Raw genomic sequence first — 15,609 nt, forward strand, 5'->3', positions numbered from 1 at the left:
GCAAAAATGGGCGTAAAATTTGTTATGTGCCCCGTGCCCATTTTATCTAGACCCGACACGAAGCTAAGGGAAATAAGTTTCTTCCCAAAATTCTTATAATCATTAACAAATCACACAAGACATGTGGCACAAGTATAGTGCTAAAAACTGAGAATTGGCAGAGCAAAAAATAAAGTTACTCTCGCAATCGATATAATTTTTTTATTTTAAATTGTTGTGCAATCATTTAATTGACTATAATTGTTAAGAAAATAATTTCTCAACAATCTTGGATTACCATGCAATTATCTCTAATGAGTTAATACAGAACAGAACACTCAAGGAGATAGATAAAAATAATAATATTTGAAAAAGATAACCTTGAACCTAACTACCAAACCAAATCTGGTTTTATGAACTACAAGCTAATCAATCAAATAATGATCTGATTTTATTCTCTTACAATAATCATATCGCACCTACTAATGAATGGTCAATCTTCAATGATCCATGGATTTTCTCTCATACATTTTATGTAAGCATATAATGTAATCTTTAGAACGTTGGAATCAGGCAGGAGACACATTGTTTTGCCTGAGCCTGCGTTCGTTGGATAGAAGCTTTGCGAAACGAGTCAAGGCCTTTTCGTTGGTTCCATCTCCAATCGGTCCTCCTGCTTCTTCGAAAAGGCCTGTCTCCAAGTTCACTCTAGACACTGGTTTCTTCAGAAGATTTTTGCCCACCTCCACCAAATTTAATAGGTTCACTTTCGTGGATATATCGACCGATGATTCATTGCCAACCAATGTGTCATCCTGTTTTTTGCACAAAGATTCATTGACTAACTAAGCATGAATTAATTAGAAAATAAATAGCATCATTCGAGCTAAAGACAGCGTTATATACCCAAATGATAGAACTTATGTCAGCAAAAATTTGCATTTTTTTTTTATTTTATACGTTTAATTTATTTCTTCTTGAAAACATATTATTGGCTTTTCTTCGATGAAGGCAATTTCGCCAAAAGCAATTCCGCAGCACCTCTTTTTAAGAAGAGAAGTGCTACTTCATTGTAATTAAACTTCTACGACAAATTCAGCAAAAGAGGGGCCTCAAAATGGCTTAGACATTGCCATAAAGGTTTATAAAACTCAAAACTTTGAAACTTCGATTATTGAGAAAGGTGATTTGCTACGCAATTTCGTGGAAGCCATTTTGCACCTGACTTTTGCATGGGAGAACCCCCTCCTCAGATCAATTAAATGAATAAGACAAAGCTAGAAAGTGAGCCTGCGTGGCTTTTCTCTCCTGCAAAAGTCAGCTGCAGAATGTATATTCTCTACTCTCTAGATTGCCGAGCAAATCCCTTCAAAAAGACTTTGAAAATAAAGCTTTGAAGCCTACTTTGAAAATATGCATATATAAAACTTTTTTGGGATTTGCTAAGCAATTTCGATGGAAAGCCATTTCGCGGCCAACTTTTTCCCAAGAGAAGAGCCACATTAGATAAATTTAATGACTATGAAAAAAAATTGGCTGAAAAGTCAGACACAAAATGGCTTTCCGCGAAATGGTAGTGCAAATATCAGTGCCTTTTATTAATACCACAACACATTTTAAACCTATTTTTTCTCACACAACCTTTCAAGTTGATGCTATTATCGTTTTTTGGACTTTTCCTCTCTCACCAAACAAGAGAGAGAGAGAGAGAGAGAGAGAGAGAGAGAGAGAGAGAGAGACCTGGATTCTAAGATAGTTGCACTCGGAGTGGAGAGCTTGGAAGAGAGAAGAGATATGAATGTCAACCATGTCTGCGCTTGCCTGTGAGAAAGAGTCAATCAAAGGAGTAGCCCCACTGTTATAAAGCCATCCAAAAAATCCCCATTTGGCCGCCATATTTGCACTATACTTCTCTTCCTGCTTTGCTGACCCCGTCCCCAAAGATATCACTAGGAACTTCCCATAATCCGTAGCCTTTATGTCTAAGAAATCTTGGTTTTTAAAAAATATTTCTTTGCTTACTTCCGATATTGCCGTTAATGCCTACATAAACAGAAAAATTTACATAAATTTCCATATTGTCTTTATTGCAATGACTTAAAAATGGGCGTAAAATTGTACATCGAAAGAAAGAAAGCCATGATAACATAGCAAACATGATTTTAAGTACAGGATTATTTGCTGCGACTCCTCCATCAATTAGATTGAAATCCTTCACATTTCCTTTGGCATCATGGGTTTGGAAGAAGTAAGCTGGAAGATATGTTGGGGCCGCCGATGTACCGATGCATACGTCGGAGAGGTACGAGTCATTAGACACTTCATTTTTTGCCTGAAATTTATACAACAAGCTAACATTAGAGTTGAACATATGTGGCATTGAGACAAAAAAAAAGAAAGAAATCAACTGTGGGATACCCAATAGAGAGAGTCTGTTATTGGTGAGGAAATAGGCCCCATGTGGGACACCGAAATGACTATTGGTTCTAGTGAATGACACCCAAAAGGTGGGCATACAAGACCTTATATATCCTAAATACCAAAATCGTAGAATTTTCAGAGCCTTCCTATGGGGGCATAGGAATATACACGGGAGAGAATTTGAGATTCAAAATCAAACACTGAAATATGAAGGTTGGAATGTATATTAGTACCTTGTAGGTGGAGAAGATGACTGGCTGAAGATACTTAATATCAAAAGCTGGAATTACAATATTTGCTAAGGTTTGGTGCAACTTAGTCTCCCCTAGAATCTCTCTAACCAAAGAGTGCAAGTACTTGCCATCATATTTAGGTCCAGAGAGTGCACCCAACAAGTTTCTAGCTGAACTCAAGAAGCTGCACCCAAGATTTTCAATCAGAATCCTTGTAAAACTAGGTAGAAATAAATACATGCAAACACGTGAATTAAAGGGAGGGTGTATTGATAAACGCACCCCTTCTGAGGAAATATCTTGGGGCAGTGTTCTAAGTAGAAGTTATTAATGTCTTTAGCAGCATAGAGCGGGCGGTTGTTTTTGTCCGGGGCGGTAAGCATGGCGGTCACCAAGCCGCCAGTGCTCGTTCCGGCAATCACGTCAAAGTAGTCGGCGAGCCAAACGTCCGGTCCATCAAGTTCCTATAATAACAACAAATCATGCCATTTATGAAACTTTAAATCACTTGAATCTAGATGTCGGAAAATGTATTATATTACCTTTATAGATGATTACGCTAGTTATACTAAAGTTTATCTACTTAGAACCAAAGATGAAACAGAACAAGCCTTTATTAAATAGACGAATGAGACCGAACAAATCATCATCTTTGATCGTCGATCATTGAAAAAAAAAAAAAAAAAGAGAAATATAGATTTCTAGTTACTTGTAATTTGGATTCGAGGAAAGCAAGGATGGTTCCAGGGATTATGCCTCTCACACCACCTCCGTCTATGCTAAGCACAGTCACCATCTCCCCGACAGCGGGTGGGGGATTCTGTACGGCCGGTGGGGGGTTCACTAAGCTGCCCATTCTCTCTCTCTCTCTCTCCAAGAAAAACCTCTTAGAACTCTTTCTTTCTCTCTTACCACAAGAAAAACTCTTACTACTCTCTCTCTCTCTCTCTCTCTCTCTCTCTCTCTCTCTCTCTCAAGATTGGTCTGTGTAAAATGGTGCATCAACCTACTCTTTATATAGAGAAGTATCTCAGCTAAAACTAAAATAGAACTTGTCATGCTGACCTATAAATCCATAATCTCATTTTTTTTTCTTTTTTCTTTAGGTCCAAAAATGGGATAAGTTAAATGAATTGTACATCGTGCGAGTTTCACTTCTTTTGATAATTTATGGCTAAATGTTGCTGAGTCAATTTTCTATTTTAATGTGTCAAAGGAGTTATGAAGGACTTGGAAGACAAAACTTGGACACTCGAATGAGAACTCAGCATCGACCCGGACGTGACTAGGGGCGTACGTAGGGTTGCAACTCGAGGCGGGTTTTACCCGACCCGCATCGACCCGACCCGAAAATAGCCTGGGTTGGGTTCAGGTTTCATGGGTTTCGGGTTGAGCATTCAAAAGTCCGCATGAATCTCGGGTCGAGCCGGGTTTGAAGGGGCCCGACCCGACCCGAGTTACATAAGTTGTAGTATGTACATTTTTTTCTGTTATTAGTTAAAAGTTAAAAGTGAAAACCCACGCACCCACTGTTATTGTATGTCAGTGTAATTTCTACTTCTATGAGTTGAGTTGATTCAAGTGTTTGATTCAGCATTGTTTGATTGTAATTACAACATTGTTTGATTACAGCATTGTTTGATTCGATCAAGTGTAATGTGAGTGTAATTACATCATTGTTTGATTCAAGTGTAATGTGAGTGTAATTTCTGCTTCTATGAGTTGAGTTGCCTTGCGAAACAAGAATTTTCCTTAAAAAATTGCGTCAGCGTGAAAAAACCCGACCCGACCCGAACCGACCTGAGATTTATCATGGGTAGGGCCAGGTTTGGGAATCGTGGGTTTTCCTAAAAAAAACCGGACCCGACTCGACCCGACTTGCAGCCCTAGGCGTACGTTCCTTAACAGTTGTTAAAATAGAAATATACAATAATTCACATTCAAAGAGCAAAGGCTCTACGAAAGCCACGTTTTCCAAGCGGTAGAAGAAAAGTCAGGCCAGAAAAACAGGAGGTGAGTTTTTTGAAAGTGTAGTGTAAAGTGAAAAGGCCCATGGGGCAGAATTTGCCGATGTAATCAGGTCAACTGCCAACCTAACTATGACATTCGTCTGAAAATTAATCCTTGAATGCATCCCTTGTTTTGTTAGTGAAGATAAGCATCTATTCATGATTTGATAATTGCACTAGATCATATTGACTTTTATTATTTAAGCAGCGGTCACAGGCTATTGCGGTTCCCAAAAAGTTCCTTCAATATGAATGGAGTTGTAAGGATAAGGATCTCGAGAAGGTAGGACAAAACTATTTAAACAAATACATTTTTCTTAAAAGTGGATGGCAAGTGGAATTTTATATATAGACTACTTGCTCATATATTTTATAATTTGTTAATTATGTATAGGGCTGGTCTTATCTCAATGGTTGAAGCTTAGTTTCTCAACCTTGAAGTCGCCGGTTCGATCCCAGTTTACCTATAAAAAAAATTGTTAATTATGTAAATCAACTATCTTAAAAAAAATTTAAGATCGGTGAGCATTTTCGCATTATTTTTTGTGTGGAAAATGCTATTAAAATAATAGCATGCATCACACGCGTTCTACTTTTATTTAGTGATTAGGGTTGATTGGTGGGTCAACATGTGGAGGCATAGCAAAAAAGAAATCTCAAAACAGGTGTAAAAGTGTGAAAGTATGTGTAAAATGATTGGAAAATTTCTTTTCCAATGCACCTTAACCGGTGCCCTTAGGGCACTCGTTAGCAAAACCCTTTTACTATTTGTCTTTCTTTTTTTTGAATACGAACCCGATAAAAAAGAATAAAGCCTAAACACAGAACATGACAAGATTTACGTGATTTTCCATTTACATTCACAAAGAAAATGAGAAGAATTTCATGCCCTTAAGGCACTCGTTAAGATGTATTGGAAACTTAATTTTGCAATAATTTTAGAGTGATGATGGCTGGGATGATAGGCCCCACTTTTAATGTGCTTTGACGCCAAAAAGTGAGGGAGTGAGGAGGTCATGAAAAGCTCCTAAAAATTAGGAAAATAAGAAATCAATTCCTAAGGCCATGTCCGGTAGGATTTTTTTTTCCCCATAGATTTGAGGGGCACGATTGAGATTAGAGGGAGAAGTAGCAAAAAATGCGGAAAAATTCAGATCCAATTTTGTGTAGAGTTTTTTGTTTTCTGATTTTTAGCCACTTATCAACTTGGAGACACTATTTTCCTTATTTTTAGCCACTTCTCAACTAGAAGACACTATTTTTAGCCACTTCACCTGCCATACCCCTCTCGAGACACTAGTTTATCATGAAAAATAATTCATGATAGCCAAACGTGCCCTTAATAGGTAATGTTTCACTAGTTGTTAAGAATTCTTGACGCTGCCTACTTGTGCCAACTCAATTCTCTTCCTCTCCCTCCTCTGCCACTCTCACATAATCGGGCCAACAAATGCTCCGTGAAATAATTTTTCATGGTTGCCAAACATAGCCTAAATGAATGTATTTTTGTCGAAAAGGAACGGTGTGTTTTTTACAATTTGTTAACATAATTTATGATTTGTTAATTGCTTAAGTCAAGTCATCTTAAAAATAATTTAAGATGGGGGTGTTTTTTTTTACCCCTTTTTTCGTGGAAAATGCTATTAAAATACTAGCATGTGTTGCATGCAGGCGACATCCCACGACACCTGTGGCATGTTTTATATATTTTCATTCAACTTGTTTTTTTAATTTTAGTCTCGCGAATGAATAAATAATAAATTCAATGCCCTTGATTTTATGGCCTTCCATCATGGTAGATTTTTTTTTTTATGGGTAAGCTGGGATTGAACTTGTGACCTCAAGGTTGATAAACAAAGCCTCAAAATCATTGAGCTACACATGCCGAATGACTGGGGATAGACATGTGTAGCTCAATGATTTTGAGGTTTTGTTTCTCAACCTTGAGGTCACAAGTTCAATCCCAGCTTACCCATAAGGTGGATAGCTTAGCAAAACTCTCAAAGAACCAATTTAAGGCTAACATATTTTTTTAATCAATCAAACCGAAATGCATAAGAAAATTATTGTAAATGACTGTAAGAAAAGAGATTATATGATGAAAGGCCCGAGCTAACAGTACTCATCATCCCATCCTTGATATTGTATCCAACAACAGCTTCTTTCTAAGGGTGATACTCCCATTGTACCACCTTTACGTGTTCATACGGCCCTTCATCATATAAATTCTCTAAGGAAAGAGTTTCTGCCTCGAGCGCAGTTGGGTTGCCTGCGCTCGACTTAACGCATCCTCTCCTATTGGTTGGCCTTGCGCCCCCCCTGTTCACGTGAAAATGTGGCAAACTTTATTGCTTTTTAACGTCAAACCACGTGAAACGGAGGGGGGGCGCATAATCCTACACGGGGGTGAAAAAATTATAGTCGAATTCGACTTAACGCATCCTAGGTTTCTCTTCCAAGTCGAGGGTTTATGTTCGCACCAGCGAGCGCGTCTTCTTTATCATCATCGGGTTCGCGAAACCCTAGATCTTCTCCATCCTCTTCTCCTTTTGTTTTTCTTTGCTTTTTTGATTGAGATGTGAAACCCTAGATCTCTCTTCAAAGTGGTAATTGCTTCTCTGTTTATTTCATTTGTAGTCTGTTTTTTTCTTTTTTGGGTTATCTGGCTTTCTATTTTGAAACCCTAAGTTACAAACCCATTAAATACTAAGACGCCTATTGTATTCAAACACAAGTTGTGTCACGACTTGTTGGAGAAATGTGTAAAAAAATGTATATGACGAAACACGATAAAAAACAGGGCAAAAGCTAACATGGTTGCAGAAACATGATGAAAATGAGTAGGAACAACTGGTTTAATACAAACTGAAATCTGGGCCTACTTTAAAAAAGTGATATATGCATAGTTTTAAACCCCTAAACCCTAAAAACCAAGTGAAAATTGGGCAGTAACTGTGCTGAAATGTGTGTTGAAATCAAGCTAAAAACAGAGCAATAGCTCACCCAAAATCTGTGTCGAAATCAAGATAAACACAGAGCTCGAATTTGATCGAGCTCAAGCACGAAAAAATATGCATTCTGAATCTTGATTGCAAAATGAGAATCGAGTCTCTTGTATGATTTTTCTTATCTTAACGAAGACGGGATCCTGTGTCTTGAATTTGCATGAATGACCACCTTTTGGTTAGGGTTAGGGTTTTCAATTATTTGGTCTCTCTCTTTCTCAGGTAAGAAATGTTGGCAAAGGAAATTATGTCGATGAGGCTATTTCAGCAAACCTAGAAAGTTAGCACGTGGAGAGAAAGAAAAGCAAAATAATGGGGAAAATGGCAAGTTCAAAGCTAAAGATTGCTATCATCCATCCAGATCTGGGAATAGGTTTAATCTCCTTCCTATTCCTCTCTCTATGTTGGTCTTGTGATTTACTGATTTTGGATTATGGTATATTTGTATGATTGTACTTTGAAACATATCTGGTTCCAGAGTAAAATTAGACTTTTTAGATTACATTGATGGGTAAAATGCAATTTGAAGAGGCCCAAAGTGTAATTTGAGTGTACATTCAAACAAATGCTTAGCTATGACGCTTTAATTATTGATAAGACAGTCGTGACGTGTGACCCTTCTAATTTAGAGATTGATAGGGATTAGATTATCTGAATTCAGATTGGAATTTTCATCTTTATATGCCTTGGATGCACCAAAAAGTGGTTTAATGGACACATTTTCCATTTCTTAGCATTTTTTGCTTGCCATTTAATATTCACATGCAAGGTTTTAAATTTCGGCCGAAATCTGAAATTTCGGATTTCGGTCTAGACCGAAACCGAAATGGCCGAAATCCGAAATTGGTGAAATGTACCAAATTTCAGTCGAATTTTCGGAAAAAATATTAATTTTTTAATCCTTTACCAAATTTCAGCCGAAATTACCTGAAATTTCGGCCCAAAAAACAGACATTTCAAGTCCCTTTACCAAATTTCGGGATTTCTGCTGAAATTTCGGTTTCGGTGGGGACCGAAATTAACCCCGAAACCAAAATTTAAAACCTTGTTCACGTGACAGTCCTTGTTGATTGTATATTTTCCAAATCCAATCCGTTTTGCACGTTTTGACTTTCCTCTCTAATTAGGAGGAAGGAAAGTAAAGAAATGTGAATATATATTCCTTTCCCTTGTATATTGTGTGCATCCAAATGGACCCCTGGGGATTATGATAAGAAGGTAGTCATTTTGGATTTAGACAGGATACTTTTTTCGCTCTGATTAAATTTTGTTGTGAAAAGACTTGTCGTTCTGGTGCTAAAATGTATGATGTTTATACATAGGCGGTGCTGAAAGGTTGATTGTCGATGCTGCAGTTCAACTTGCGTCCCATGGGCACAATGTTCATGTTTTCACTGCACATCACGACAAGAATCGATGTTTTGAGGAGACTCTTGTTGGTGAGTTTTAAATTTATTTCATCATTTTTTATGACTTGGGAGGTAGAGAATGGACAATTGGTGGACCTTGAGTGGAAGAACTTATTTACTTTGTGTATACTGAGGTACGTCATATCTAAGTTCTTTTCAGCAATTGATAATTTGCATTAAAAGGCAATCTGTGCATCTACATGACATAAATGGGCATGATAAATTTAATATGCTTTTTGGAGGATTATTTGTTTCTCCCGGGACATGTTTCTAAAATAAGAAACGATGCCCCCAAGAGCACCTGCCTTGTTTTGAAGAAAGGATAAAACGAGGTCTAGTTTTTTATTTTTTATTTTTGTAGAGATTTTCAGTTTTGACCAAATAATAATAAGAAATAGTAATAAGCAATAGTTTGCCGACCCCAACTAGTTTGGGACAAAGGCTTAGTTGAGTTGCGTAATAAGCAATCGTTTGTTACTGGCAAGGAGCTTGTGGCCGAATTTGATAAGTATCTGTCTAGAACTAATGATGCTGACGTGAGTTCTAAGTACTTGCATCGCTGTGTTATCTTGTGACCTTCACTGATTGGTCTCAATTTAGTATAATGGAAGTAACAAGAAATTCAGATCCATTTTCCATTCAAAAAAACAAAACAAAAAAGAAATTCAGATCCATTTTGGACCATTCACTTTCCAAAACCCAGGGCAGGATTTGTCTCATATAGCAAGAGAGATTTTGTGTTACTGGCAAGGAGCTTGTAACTGCATTTTTTAAGTATCTATCTAGAACTAATGATGCTGACTTGAGTTATAAGTTCTTTCATCGCTGTCTAATTATTATTGAAAATTTGTTTAATTAAATAATGTTAGTTACAAACTTAATTGGGGGTCAAACTGGATTCTTGGGTACTCTGGCAGGTTTAGTGCGTGCTTACAAAACCTGACTTAAAAAATTTTAAACTAGAAAGGAAACAAAAATCAAATTCTCAGATCGTCTATTTTGTCCTTGTTTTGGCCCTTTTGCACCTATGTTAATGGCCAAAATAGTTATTTAGTTTGCACGGCCAGCACTTAGCCATGTGTCATTTGAGTTGAGTCAAACCCTCATGAGAAACATGTGCTTGGTTCTCATGTCATCGAAAGCATGCTTGAATACATTGAGATGAGCAAGTTCATTTGCATCAAGATACGTAGATTGACATCATAATGATGAAACTAATAATGGTGCTCAACTCTTACTGAAAATAGTGAGGCGGATTAGGCCCCTATTTTTCTGCAGAGGAATTATTGAATGACTGATGATAACCATCTCTTCTACTGTCGAAAGAAGTTATGTGAATTTGTCACTATAAGATACCTTGTGTATGCACCATGTCAACATATGTGTTATCTTTAACACTCCCCTTCACACGGTAACGTGTCTTTGAACATGTTCATCTTGTCAGATAAGTATACTGATATGATGATCACCTGTGAGTCCTTTGGGTCGTTGAGATTTACCCACTTGCAGTATGCTAATCACTCTCTTCTCTTAAGTAGCGTTGAGGAGAAAGTTTTTCACCTTAAGGCTATTATGAGGTATTACAAGGCAATATCAGGTCAGAGAATCAGCATTGGATCAAAGAATAAATTTCCCCGGGTCTTCTGTGATGAGCGTATGGTTGAGCAGTGGAGAGGTTGAAAAGTTTGCTCGAATCTTTGAATGCAAGGTTACTTCGATCCTTAACTCCTATATATGGTTGCCCCTTTGTCATTTACTTAAGGGTCTTTGGGTCCGATGATTGAGAGGGTTGAGAAGAAGCTCTCCCGTTGGAAGAAAAGTCGGCTACCTTTGTGGGGTGGATTATGCTTATCAAATCAATTTTAGCTAATATGCCCCTTATCTCTCTATTATAGCCTTGTGAGTAGTGAGTGTCATTAACAGACTGGATCAGCTTTAGAAGAACTTCCTTTGGAACACTAAGGAAGAGAGGGATCTCAATATCCGTAGTCTCAGTGATGTGAACATTGCCCTTTTTGGTAAGCGGATTTGGAGGTTTGAGGGAGAACATTGGAGGGAGATGATTGTTGGGAAGTTTGGTTCTGGATTTTACAGTTTGAGAGTCAGAGGACACTTTTAGGTCCCAAGGCATGACTCTGTGTAAAAAACGTTATGAGATCCATGGACTTAATTTTAAAAAAGTATAAGATTAGGGTGCGATTTGGCTCGCGCATTCGCTTTTGGCATGATCTTTGATGCGGGGATCGCCCATTGAAGGCTGAATTCCCTAGTCTCTTCAGAGTGGTCTTTGACTGTGAGGCTAGTGTTGGTAAGTCCTATGTTCGCTAGGAGGACATGGTGATCTGGAAAGGTTCTTTTTGCTGGAACTTGTTTGATCAGGAGCTCGACATGGCAGTTTCTGTCATAAGAGGCTGGGACTCGATTTTTATTAGGAGGCAAGGAGATCACAAGCGTGTCTGGTTTTGGGGTAAGGTCTTGGTCTGATCCCTTTCCCGGCAGTTACTCATTCCTTCTACCTCCTCACCTGCTAGGAGGGTGTGGAATTCTCCCCCTCCATATCGGGTTAGTTCTTTCTCTTAAACTACTTGCCTAGACAAGATTTTGATGATTGATCTCTATGACGGAGATCCGAGCTTTCATTTTTTGTCTCTTTTCCGTATTCGTGGCGATCGAAACTGAAATTTAGAACCTTTATCTTGACTCGTGATTGAACTATGGCAGCAGTCGGTGGTAGAACCGTAGGAGTGAGGGATGCTTGGAAAGGGGAGGAGTATCATTAGAAGAATATTTTCCCACTACCTCGTTAGCCGCAGTATCATTAGAAGAATATTTTCCCACTATTTAGCATACACGTTGGTCTTTGCTAATCATTATCAAATTTTGAATAGGTTCAAAATTTGCAGCGGACAAGGAGTGAGCATATATCAGAAAAGCTTAGATGGTTAGCTGGGGGGCCAGCGCCCGTCGCTAGGAAATACAAAGGGTTTATTAGTAAAGGTTTCCGCTTTCACACGAAGGCTCGCGAACAGAAAAGGAAAACACAGAATTGTGGAGCTGTTGTCACTGCAAATACAAAAAGTTTGTGCCAGGGATCAGAATCCAATAGCCGGAGATATTAGTTATTACGGTGTTTTAACAGATATTATTGAACTTAACTACTTTGGACGCCTGAAGGCGTTGCTTTTAAAATGTGATTGGTTTGATGTTGTAACGCCGAACAGGGGAATAAAAATAGATGCGTTCGGTTATACAGTTGTAAATATGACACGTCATATTTATAAAAATGAGCCTTTTGTCTTTGCATCTCAAGCTGAGCAAGTATTCTAAGTGCAAGATCACCCCGGTAACAAAGACTGGCATGTGGTTGTGAAGACAAAACCTAGGGACTTGTATGAGGTACATGGGAACAATGATGAGGGAGATGTCCAGACCGAGGCAGCAGAAATCCAAAATTTGGAAGACGTAAATAGCTGGGAACGAATAAATATAGTAAGGACAGAAATTGATGAACCGTTGGAACAATTGACCCAGGCAATACCAGATGATGAAGAATGTGATACAGATTCAGATGCTAGTGACGGCGATGAGAGTCCCTTTGCCAACGATAAATAAACGGGATCATATCTCTTTCTCTATTTGGTGTACTGCTTTGATGGTTGATTTGTTTGAATTTTGACAAAATGTCGCTCTTTTCTTAATGTTCTTACATTTGTAGACTTTGTGTAGTGGAACACTTGTACCTGTTCTTTTTCTAAGAAATGGTTGAGGGGGTATCATATTTGGGAGTTTTGAATCATTAAATGTTGCTCTATTCTTAATGTTCTTAAACTTATAGGCTTTGTTTACTAAAATACTTACACCTGCTATCTTTTGAAATTTGATGGATACATGATCATCTCCACTTAAATGTCAAATCGTTAAATTGTTATCAATTTGCAATAGTTGTATGCTTATTATTTAAGATATCAATCTCAATTGTTAATCATGTACAGGTGATCAGACATGAGGAAACGCAATCTCACTATGCCACCCTCACATTCTCAGGCCCAAGATACACATGATGATTCCCAGGTAGGACAGGGGGATGAGCAGACCGAGGATCTGGATGACCAGGTCGGGCACTTGCATACATAGCCCTCCTTTGTTCCTGAGATACAGGATGTTGCCTCCTCGTCGATGAGGTCTTGGAAGAGACGTGGTCCCACTTACTGCAAAGATACATGGGGATGCCCTAGGAGTCAAAGGAAGAGAGTAGTGTTTAATAAATTTGGCCAGCCCATAGGAAAAATAGGGAAAAAATTCACAAATTTCTTGGGCACTGTAGCAAGACTTGGTGCTGAGTTACCAATTGACCAATTCGACTGGAGGCAAGTGCCTAACGAAAAGAAAGAAGATGCGTGGGAAGTTGTTCAGGTACGATGAAAATAAATTGTATTATTAACTTCCTACAAGTTCTTTTAGGAAGCTAGTATTATTTTGATTTTAAATTTTGTTATAATTCCATGGTATTAAAGACTTCTTACATGTCAATTTAGGATTACTATGATGTTGATGAGATGCATAAGAGTTGGACATTGAGTAATATCGGTACAAAATGGAAAGATTGGAAATGTTATTTGAGAAAAACTTACTTCGATCCTGGTTTCCCATGCACGGATGATAGAGTAATTGGTGACCAGTGGACGGGTCTCTGCGCCCATTGGCAGTCATCGCTTGCTCAGGTAAAATGCAATCTTATTTTGGTTTTAACATTAATATTAAAAAATTAACATTATTATATTTGGTTGCTAATTTCAGAAGCACAGTATAACGAACAAGGCTAACCGATCCAAACAAGTGATGATGCACACAAATGGGACTCAGAGCTTCGCATGTAAACGCTATGATCTGGTAATTTCATGAACTTCTAATTTAATTCCTCATTTATATATTGGTTTTGACATGATAAAATTGTTTTCCTGTTGACAGGAGAAAGGAAGTGGCAAGGTTCTTAGCCGCCCTGAACTATTCAAGCTTACTCATACGAAGAAAAATGGGAAGATTGTTGATAAAGCTTAAATATAATGTGCCAATACTATATGCTATTTTTTTATTTATTTGGCCGGTTTTATGTTAAGCTTTATTTCTATTGTTTTTTTTTCTTATTTTCAGAAAAAGTTTACACAGTACGAGATGGAGCATCCTGAGTCTTCCAGTAGCAACGTTGCAACGTTGCAATTTTCAGAGACGACGCCTTTGCCCATTTCATAGGATCAGAGAGACATGGCAGGGTGCGGATGATGGGGTTTGGTACGACCCCAACTGATTGTTTTGGGCCATCACCAAATCGCATGGATTATCAGAGAATGATTGAAGAAGAGCGCAATGACAAAGAACAAATTAGGGAGGATTGTCGCCAGTTTAAGGAGGAGGTGACCCAGCAGCTTCAGAATTTCATGTCAAATTTCAGTGGTAGCCAGGTAATGTTTGAAATTATGTTGCATACAAGTAAGATACAAAATTGTAAAATGAGTTTTTTTACATAACGTTTCTATTTTATAATAATTTTAGAATACTGCCGATGCGACTCCATCACGAGATGTGACTTCCCCCCTGCAAGTCACCCGCCTTGCTCCTCCACAGAGGTATAATTGATTTTACATTTTCATCCAGCTAATTCCAATACTTGACCGCTATCATTGACTGTGTAATTTGCAAGTTTTCATTTCCTTAATGTTGCTTAGGTTATTTTGATGAGCTTGGCACGACCGGGGATTGAATTGGCCAAAGGACTTCTTGTGAGCAAAGATCCGGCGACGATAGTTGATGGCACACCGATTGGGCCAGGATTTTCTCTTGTTAGTGTCAGGGTTATAATAGTGGGCGATGAACTTCTGATAAGACCATCAGGACGACGGAAAACTATTAGAGACGTGGCTGGAGGACATGTCGTTTGGCCATCTTTTTGTGTAAGTTTGTGATATAATTTTGGTTTTTAATATATATTTTTATCATATATTTACTAATCGTTTTCTTTATTTTTGTTTTTTTTACTTTCTTTGCAGGTTAAAGAAGCACCGAGCAATTAAGTTACTTTTATGTTTGTAGTACCTTTTTGTAGTTATGGACTTGGATGTTATCTGTTTTTTGTAGTTATGGATGATGAGTGACATCATCATTGGGGACATGCTAATCTATAGATAATCTTCATGTGAACAGTGGTTGGGGATATGCTAAACTCTTGTATCCGATTCCAAATTTTTTGTGTGGACGAGGTAGTAAAGGGATGATTTTGATGGTGGTCATATTATTTTTGCGTAATGATTTTTATATCTTATGTGTGCATAAATAAGGAGGTTGATATGAACAACTGATCAGGTAGCAAAGGGATAGGAATTGCATTCAGCATTGTTTATTCTTTACTTTCCATTCTGATGTAATTTTTCTTTACTTTCCTTGATGAAGTAACTTTTACTTTTAGTTTTCTTTAGGAATTCAGTGTAAATAAGAAGTTGTCAAGTTGTGGATGGGTCATGAGTCGAGAGTTGAGAAGTTGTTGCTCATTTTCCCTACA

The 15,609-nt window shown here is 37.9% G+C and overlaps 2 protein-coding genes across 2 annotated transcripts; one reads left to right on the forward strand and one right to left on the reverse strand.

The window, feature by feature from the left end:
• Positions 1-432: 432 nt before the first annotated feature.
• On the reverse strand, positions 433-3,566 carry LOC143880894 (patatin-like protein 2). The gene is made up of 6 exons (XM_077383877.1): positions 3,343-3,566; positions 2,916-3,097; positions 2,634-2,817; positions 2,150-2,311; positions 1,720-2,022; positions 433-794 (listed from the first exon to the last, which is right to left on the reverse strand). The coding sequence occupies exons 1-6, from the start codon at positions 3,487-3,489 to the stop codon at positions 549-551; spliced, it is 1,224 nt and encodes a 407-aa protein (XP_077239992.1). The 5' UTR covers positions 3,490-3,566; the 3' UTR covers positions 433-548.
• Positions 3,567-7,010: 3,444 nt separating this feature from the next.
• On the forward strand, positions 7,011-15,342 carry LOC143881688 (uncharacterized). The gene is made up of 10 exons (XM_077384938.1): positions 7,011-7,248; positions 7,870-8,020; positions 8,970-9,086; positions 13,049-13,469; positions 13,592-13,777; positions 13,854-13,946; positions 14,025-14,515; positions 14,607-14,680; positions 14,780-15,004; positions 15,101-15,342. Exons 4-7 carry the CDS (start codon positions 13,233-13,235, stop codon positions 14,112-14,114), a joined length of 606 nt encoding a protein of 201 aa, XP_077241053.1. The 5' UTR covers positions 7,011-7,248; positions 7,870-8,020; positions 8,970-9,086; positions 13,049-13,232; the 3' UTR covers positions 14,115-14,515; positions 14,607-14,680; positions 14,780-15,004; positions 15,101-15,342.
• The last annotated feature ends 267 nt before the right edge of the window (positions 15,343-15,609 follow it).

The sequence above is a fragment of the Tasmannia lanceolata genome, unplaced genomic scaffold (assembly GCF_043159265.1).
Source record: "Tasmannia lanceolata isolate RefF3 unplaced genomic scaffold, GAP_Taslan_0.1 ptg000007l, whole genome shotgun sequence".
NCBI lineage: Eukaryota > Viridiplantae > Streptophyta > Magnoliopsida > Canellales > Winteraceae > Tasmannia > Tasmannia lanceolata.